At 42.2% G+C, this 8,454-nt stretch overlaps 1 protein-coding gene across 1 annotated transcript; it reads right to left on the bottom strand.

Moving 5' to 3' along the window:
* Positions 1-2,784, bottom strand: LOC139710499 (uncharacterized). Its single transcript, XM_071622415.1, has 2 exons — positions 2,493-2,784; positions 1-136 (listed from the first exon to the last, which is right to left on the bottom strand). The coding sequence occupies exons 1-2, from the start codon at positions 2,661-2,663 to the stop codon at positions 23-25; spliced, it is 285 nt and encodes a 94-aa protein (XP_071478516.1). The 5' UTR covers positions 2,664-2,784; the 3' UTR covers positions 1-22.
* Positions 2,785-8,454: the final 5,670 nt, after the last annotated feature.

The raw sequence follows: 8,454 nt of genomic DNA, 5'->3' as shown, positions 1-8,454 counted from the left end.
ATGGCTCCGTGCTTTGGCGTTATTATTCAGTGGCTGCCTCTTTGGCTTGGCTCATGGTGTAATCTCCGATACACTTCCCAAAGGCTGCGACCTGATCTTGGCACTTTCTCCAGTCACGGTTATCTGCCATGCATTCCTGAGAAGGCAATGAAGAATTTATCAGCTTGCATATGGACATTCCAAATGAGAGTGACTTGTGTAATTTAAGACTATGGCAAAGAAAATTGCCACTGCATAGATTATTTCCTAAATTTATTTTACCATGAAATTAACCAAATCTAACATTGGAGTGTTTGAATCACTTGGAGCGAAGTGAAGCAATAAAAAAGAAAAACATGTTATGGTGTCCTTGAAAATTAAAGTGCCTTGCATGAAATCTTCTCACTATGACTCAATTAAGCCAAGATTCACCTGAACAAAGGAAATTTATGACAAAGAGTAGGCCCTAAGTTGCTTTGATAGAGTAGTATATTGGATTGTGACATAGTAGAAGCGCCTGTTTTGTACTGTCACATGTGTCTCAGTGGTGTATGTGAACGTATTACCATGACTTGTTATGTTGCACAAAATTGTATTGCGTTATGTTGCATTGTTAGCAATTAAGATGAAAAAACAATTAAAAATAATATGAACTCAGTTTGCATAGAAATAGAGTTCAGCTAAGTGAGATCGCGAGCAGCAGTAACTTGTCTGCAAATATATCTGGATTCCCACTTGATTTAAATAGCTGACATAATGTCCGTATACATCGATCAAAAGATAACTGTGACGAGCTTCCATCGAGCTGCCTGTGTGTGTGTGTGTCACGATCGTCTTATCATCAAATTCTCTTCAATAAAATAGTCGACGCTGCACACTGGCACAGGTCGGATGGTCCAGGACCAGTAAAAATCACTGCGGACCAGAAACTTTTTCAGGAATGGACCAGTACAAAATAGAAAAATTGGGTACATACTGGTCCAACAGACATGTCAGACCAGTAGAAAAAATGGGTTAGTGTCAACTGTGTGCAGCCCTGAAATAGTTAAATTGCTTTAGATCAGTTTTAAATTGTAGCAACAGTGGATCACTAGTATACAAATAATGACTGCTATGAGGGGCACAGTCAAAATTATGGGCCCGAGGTGATGTGAAAACCGTAATCATGCCTGAAGCGAAGCTGAGGGCATGGTTACGGTTTTCACATCACCGAGGGCCTACATAATTTTAACTGTGGCCCGAATATCAAGCAGTCATTATTTGTTTTATATACCGAAAATATAGATACCGAAAATATAGATTCTAGTTTCTTTTACAGCACTCGTACATGTAACCAATGCTGATCGACAACGCGGCAGTTGTATCATTGGTGCGTACGTACGTACATGAGTGATCATCTATGTGTACAGTGTACGGGGTTTTGCGACTGTCTCCAAACCAGTCCGCTAGTCTCTTTTACAGCACGCTGATCGAATGCGCGGCGGACGTATCATTGGTGCATACATATGAGCGATTTATGTGTACAGGGTTGCGACTGTCTCCAAACCTATTTACTAACTGTGCCCCGGTCACAGTAACTCGATCAAAAATAGGGCACAGCTATTTTCATGACTCCCCTTTTAACCAATCAGATGAGAGGATTCTAGAAATGAGGTATATAATATACAAATAATGACTGCTATGAGGGGCACAGTTAGAATTATGGGCCCAAGGTGATGTGAAAACCATAACTCGAAGGCCCATATAATTTTAACTGTGCCCCGAATATCAAGCTAGCTGTCATTATTTGTTTTATATACCGAAAATGTCGATTCTGAAATATACTATACCGAAAATATAGATTCTAGTCTCTTTTACAGCACTCGTAATCAATGCTGATCGACAGCGCGGCGGTCGTATCATTGGTGCGTACATATATGAGTGATCTATGTGTACGGGGTTGCGACTGTCTCCAAACCTATTTACAGGGTACAGTTGATTCTGTGCCCCCGGGCACAGTAAATCATTACGTCATTTTGATAAAAAATGGGGCACAGTTATTTTCATGACTCCACTTTTAACCAATCAGATGAGAGCAGAGGTATATAATACTATATATTGACATTCAAATGAACATAACTTTCTGTGTCATGTCTGACTTCATTCAAACTTCTACTCATGCATTCTGTTCTGTTCTGTTTTCATTCATCACATTCATAATCATAATATCCTGATGTAAAGTTTCCTTACATGTAAAAAAAAAAAAAAAAAAAAAAAGTTTTTTACATGTACTGTAGGGCCTACCTGTTTGGTAAGTTTCATTTTGATTCCACAGACTGTCAGACGCAATGTACTAATAAATAATTAATGTATTACAGTGGTGCATGGTGGCATATATATATCGTTTAATACACTTGTACAATCCAAGAATATCATTGACTGGTATTGTACTGACAAACTAGTCAACAACATCACCCCAGACAAGAGGAATGATATCAATTGTAATGCTACTCCCCGATCCGGCATACATGTACCTGGACAGCGTAATGAAGCTCCAAACATCCCGTCTTTTTGATCATCGCATCAACCGGGTCATCGTCGTCTTCGTCTGGTTGTGTCTTCCTCTCGTGAGGCTGAGGCGCTGGTGCTGTTTCTTCGACTGGTGCTTGCTCAGCAGGCGTCTCCTGTTGTGTTTCTTCAGACATGTTTGATGAACTATTTGGTAATCTGTTTCAGTATCGTATGTCAGTCTCTGGAAATCCTGATGTTCCCCGCTGTCTGTATGGTTTTTTGTGACTTGCAATAGATCGTCGTTCGTTCGAGAACCTACACCGCCGCGCCGGGAGACAGCTCAGAGCCCTGGGCGCAGTCCAAACGCGTCGCGAGAGCATTCATGAGCAGAGAAGTGTGACTGAAGGTAGCAGAAGAGCGCAACCAGCGCACAATCTTTCACGTGTGAAAACGCTCCCTCTCCCTCCCTCCGCCCCCTCTCTCTCTCCCTCCCTCCCTCCCGCCCCCTTCTTCCCCTCAAGCAGTTATGTACAAAGTCTTGCAACTCATTGAACTGACAGAAATCATTCGAAATTCAGTTTTATCCTATATACCTAAATTTTTGCCACTGTTCAAGCAAAGAATTGAAAAACGCCTTGCATACATCTTATGTTGATTGATGAAAGTGTGTGATATACGCCTACTTGCATCATATGTAACAGCTCTCTCCATTTTTATTTCTTTTCTTCTCTTCCTTTCCGATCCCCCTGTTGTCTTTGTTTCTCATCTTTAGATCAGCCCTTCATTTTGCAATACACTGTATATCATTTTCACTCATCTGCATCAATCATTTATTAGGGGGGGGGGACGTTTGTTTAACAAGCTCTTCTCAAGGTCCCACAATATTTCATAAGATTATATGATGTATACATCAACCTGGCTCAATTTTTGTAATTATACAAAACAATTAATGAATTGAATTGACCATGACGTGGTACATTACAGGAAGTATATAACAACCGGACTATACAATTGCAGGTCTGCACACGCCTTTCAATTTATCCCTCCAGTCCTGTGTGCGTTCGTTTCAACAGACATAATTTCTATTATAGGTGTCATCATTTGGAAAGTGCTCGCGTCCTCTTGCCCCACCCCCTCCCGCTGAAGTGAAGCTTTGAAAATTAAAATAGGTTTACTGAAAACCGTGTGCCGATCAGTCTTGTTCGTTAACTCATTCTACTCCTATAGTGCATTACTAGGTAGGTCCTGTCATCAATCTAGAAATTCCCACAGACTGCCACAAGAAATAGCTCAGGTCAAGTTATGAACCTTCGGGCTAGGAGAGCAGTTTTGATATGATAGATTGTGTTGAGAACAAGTGCATTAAATTGCCTATAAATAAGGTACACTAACATTGCATGGGCGTCACCAGGGGGGGGGGGGGGGTGCGTTGGGTGCGAACGCACCCCCCTTCAGATCCTTAAAAAAAAAAAAAAAAAAAAAAAAAAAATCAGTCTGCAAGCGACCTCAACGCCGGACGCTAGATAATTATTCTTTTCTATTTTTTTTTTTAATATTTTGCACCAGGGACATTAAAAACAAATCGTGGGCAAAAACAATTCGCACCCCTGGTTCTGGCAGCACTGATTTTATACATATTTTCTAGTATTCTATACAGTGTTTACTATTTATCGACCGTACTGTACATCCTTACGGTACGGAGCACGTACACGTTTGCATGTACGTGTGCTACTTATGTACAAGTATGTAGGGTCTATGTAGGTTACTAAGCTTCTGACCAATCCATATTGCCAGCCCAAGAGCGAGCCCTAAATTAGCCTCATTAAAAAAAAGAAAAAAAAAAAAGAATGGAGGGGCAAGTATATCATTTTGCCCAGCCCCCCCCCCCATAATTCCAGAGACGAGAAGATTTTCTTACCATTTTTTTTTTGACAAAAAAAAAGTTGCCCCCATAAAAATATTGGAGGGGCAAGCATAATTATTATAATTTCGCCCCCTCCCCCCATAATTAATAATTCCCGAAATGAGAAGATTTTCTTGCTTTTGAAAGAAAACAAAAATGTTGCCCCCATAAAAATTATTGGAAGGCAAGCGCACCATTTGCCCCATCCCACATGATCATAATTCCCGCGATGAAAAGATTTCCTTGCTTTTTTGTTAGAAATCTTTCCAATTATTTCACCCAAAAGCAGTGGCGTAACTACGGAGGGGGAGGGGGGGGCGCACCAGGGGGGGGGGGGGGTGTAAGAAAATCTTCTGAGGTAAGAAAATATTCTGTGATTTCTTTTAACCATAATAAAATAGGTGTATCATAGTGTGAAACATTGTTCAAAAAGCCCGGAGCCGACAAAAGATTGTGATTCAGCGTGATTCTGGTTGGCATTCTGCATATAAGCAGTATGTGCGCAGTGTGTATCCGAACGGCAAAAAGAGTCGCTATCCAATGCTGCACAATGTGATGTAGAGTTTACACCTTACGCTTCACCTCCCTGGTTATATCAAGCTAGATCATTGATTTTGCAGTGTTGCTTTACATACTAGTCTATATAGATATGTCTTGCATTGCCAATAAAAAGACTTGACCTTTATGGGCTAATTCCTAACTTTTCCATGTATACACACACACAAACAAACACTCACAATAGGGGATGCTCTAAAGTGCAGATTTTGGACATCCTTCCCCCGCTTGGTCACTTCGACGCCACCTCGCTGGTCATACCTCCCCCAGTCATGAACATAAATCGACACCCTTGACTACCAGTGGCGGATCCAGGGGGGGGGGGGGGGGGCACCAGGCGTCCCCCCCCCCCTTACAATTTCCAAAGCGAAAAAAATATAGCTTCAAATGGCAGTTTTTGGACTGTAAAATGTCAAAATTTTCAAGCTCGCTCGCTCCGCTCATTCGCATTTAGTCGTAATGCCATTCTCCTGAAGTTGCTGCCAGTAATTGCCGGCAGTTGCGCCCGGTGCGCCCCCCTTAATTTCCAAAGCGAAAAAATATAGCTATACAAACGGCAGTTTGGGGACTGTAGAATACCACAATTTTCAAGCTCGATCGCTCCGCTCTCGCATTTAAATTCTCCTGATATTGCTGCCAGTAATTGCCAGCAGTTGCGCCCGGTGCGCCCCCCTCAATATATTATTTCGAAAGCAAAAAAGACATAGCTTCAAACGGCAGTTTTTGGACTGCAAATTTCTTTAATGTCAAAATTTTCGAGCTCGCTCGCATTTAATCTTTACGTAATTCTTCTGATGTTACTGGCAGTAATTGTCAGCAGTTGCACCCGGTGCGCCCCCCCCCCCCCTTAATTTCCAAAGCGAAAAAAATATAGCTACAAACGGCAGTTTTTTTACTGTAAAATGTCAACATTTTCAAGCTCGCTCTCTTCGCTCGCTCGCATTTAATCGTTATGCGATTCACCTGACGTTGCTGCCAGTAATTGCCAGCAGTTCCGCCCGGTGCGCCCCCCTTAATTTCTAAAGCGAAAAAATATGATTAAGAACGGCAGTTTTTGGACTGTAAAATGTAAGATTTTCAAGCTCGCTCGCTCCGCTCGCTCGCATGTAATCGTTATGTTCTCCTGATGTTGCTGCCAGTAATAGCCAGCAGTTGCGGCCGATGCGCCCCCCTTAAATTCCATGTGATGTGTCAAAATCTTTTTCAAGCTCGCTCGCTATACTCCGCTCGCTCGCATTTAATTGTTATGCCATTCTCCTGATGTTGCTGCCAGTTATTGCCGGCAGTTGCGCCCGGTGCGCCCCCCCCCCCCCCCCCTTTATTTCCAAAGCGAACAAAATATGGCTCCACTACAAATGGCAGTTTTGGGACAGTAAAAATGTCAAAATTTTCAAGCTCCCTCTCTTCGCTCGCTCGCATTTATTGATATGCCATTCACCCGATGTGGCTGCCAGTAATTGCCAGTAGTTCTGCCCGGTGCGCCCCCCCCCCCCCTTAATTTCCAAAGCACAAAAATATGGCTACAAACGGCAGTTTTTGGACTGTAAAATGTCAAAATTTTAAAGCTCGCTCTCTTCGCTCGCTCGGCATTTAATTGTTATGCCATTCCACCCGATGTTGCTGCCAGTAATTGCCAGCAGTTGCGCTCGGTGCGCCCCCCCCCCCTTAATTTCCAAAGCAAAAAAATATGGCTACAAACAGCAGTTTTTGGACTGTAAAATGCCAAAATTTTGAAGCTCGCTCGCTCCGCTCGCTCGCATGTAATCGTTATGCCATTCTCCTGATATTGCTGCCAGTAATTTGTCGTTTCACACCGACATTCCATAATCCATTTATAGGGGGGACAGCCCCCTCCCACAACCTCCCCTCTTGCTCGTTCCGCTTGCTCGGGCTCGGTCGCTTTCATGACATCAGTGTAAGAATTGCTACTAGAAATTTATTCAAATTTTACTATTTATAGGCAAATTGTTCAATAACAATTTACCTCAAAATGTACGGATACCTTAAACAAGTGGAACTGTTTCAAGTCGATAAAACACGTAAAAAAACTTGCATCAAATTGCACTATTTAGAACATCAAAATGCAAAAAGTGCTCACCGTGGGAGGGGGACACCCACATCCTCCCACTCGCTCACTCCTCTCGCTCTTGCTTGGCGGCGTTCATGATATTCAGTGTAGATATTAAAACAGGAAGTTCATTTGGATGATATTATTTTACAGGCAAATTGTTCATTAATAATCTACATCAAAATTTACTGTTACCTTATAAGTGGGACTGTTTCAAGTCGATACAACAAGCATAACATGCATCAAATTGCACCATTTACAACGGCAAAATGCAATTTCAGTTCTAACCGTGGGAGGAGGGGGGGACAACAGGTACTTCTACATCCCCCCACTTGCTCGCTCCCTCGCATACTACCCCCCCTCCCCCCTCCCCCTCCCCCTCCCCCCCCCCCCCCCCCTCCCCCCTCCCCCCCCCCCCCCCCCCCCCGATGAAATCCTAGCTACGCCGGTGCCCTTTCCCTCAAAAAACAGTAAAAGTCTAGGGATTTAGAGCTTCCTATATTCCAAATGTCTGTATTGTTAAGGTCCAAAAAATCTCGTTACATTTTAGTGTCAAAACGCACCCCCCTTGGAAAAAAGCTGGTGACGCCCCTGCATTGCCATAATATTTTCATCACCCAATTAAACAGGCAATAGCCATTATGACTTTTTAATTCCCTATCAAACCTGTACTCTTTTTCAAGATGGCTTTACGAACAAAGTAAAATGAAAGAAACAAAATTGTAGAGGTTGCATCAATTAGGGCCTAAGGTTACCTTACAAATGATTAAGAGAAAATTGAGAGATTTCACTATATCAGGAGACTTCTCACCAGTTAGGGCTTATATACTTTGACACTATGCAAATTAGATAAGGTGTATGTAAAGACTTCATCTCTCCAACACATAAATCCTCCCCTAATTTCATTTTTACACAAAAGAAATAAATTTGACACAAAAGAAATCAAAGAAAAACACTATTAATCCTTTGCATCAGCTAGACAATTCCAGGCGCCTGTATTGTTTTGTTGCACGACTATCAAGCAAGTATGTTTATGACCCGTTACTTTTGGGGAAAAGGGCGATGTAGTTGCTAAATTATTGACCCTAAACATGATTTCAATAGAATCACTGATAATTCGTACAAGACAATAATTTCTGAAAAGTAAACATGTGAGTAGATATATTATTTTGTTCGAGAGGTTGAGAGAAAAGGAGAGAAAGCGCGTTAGGTTAACTCTTGCGCGTTGGATCGATTCTGTAATCTTCGTCATTTTTGGTCGCTAGCTTCAGTTTTTATTATGCAATACCATAACATGTGCTCAATGCCATTTGATGCCCAACGTTACGACATTGTAGTAGATCTGCGTGCGTGGCGTGAACAGTGAACAAGCGTCCACTACATCAACACAGCGCAGTGCGAGTGGGATATCGGCAGTCAACACGCAAGCCTAGCCTCTAGACTGAGTATGAAAAGAGTA

Source organism: Diadema antillarum, unplaced genomic scaffold, assembly GCF_040938485.1.
Source record: "Diadema antillarum isolate AM-2024a unplaced genomic scaffold, OU_Dant_1.0 seq00001536_RagTag, whole genome shotgun sequence".
Classification (NCBI taxonomy): domain Eukaryota; kingdom Metazoa; phylum Echinodermata; class Echinoidea; order Diadematoida; family Diadematidae; genus Diadema; species Diadema antillarum.
Note: the sequence above shows the minus strand (reverse complement) of the source record. Positions and strands in the feature narration are given on the sequence as shown.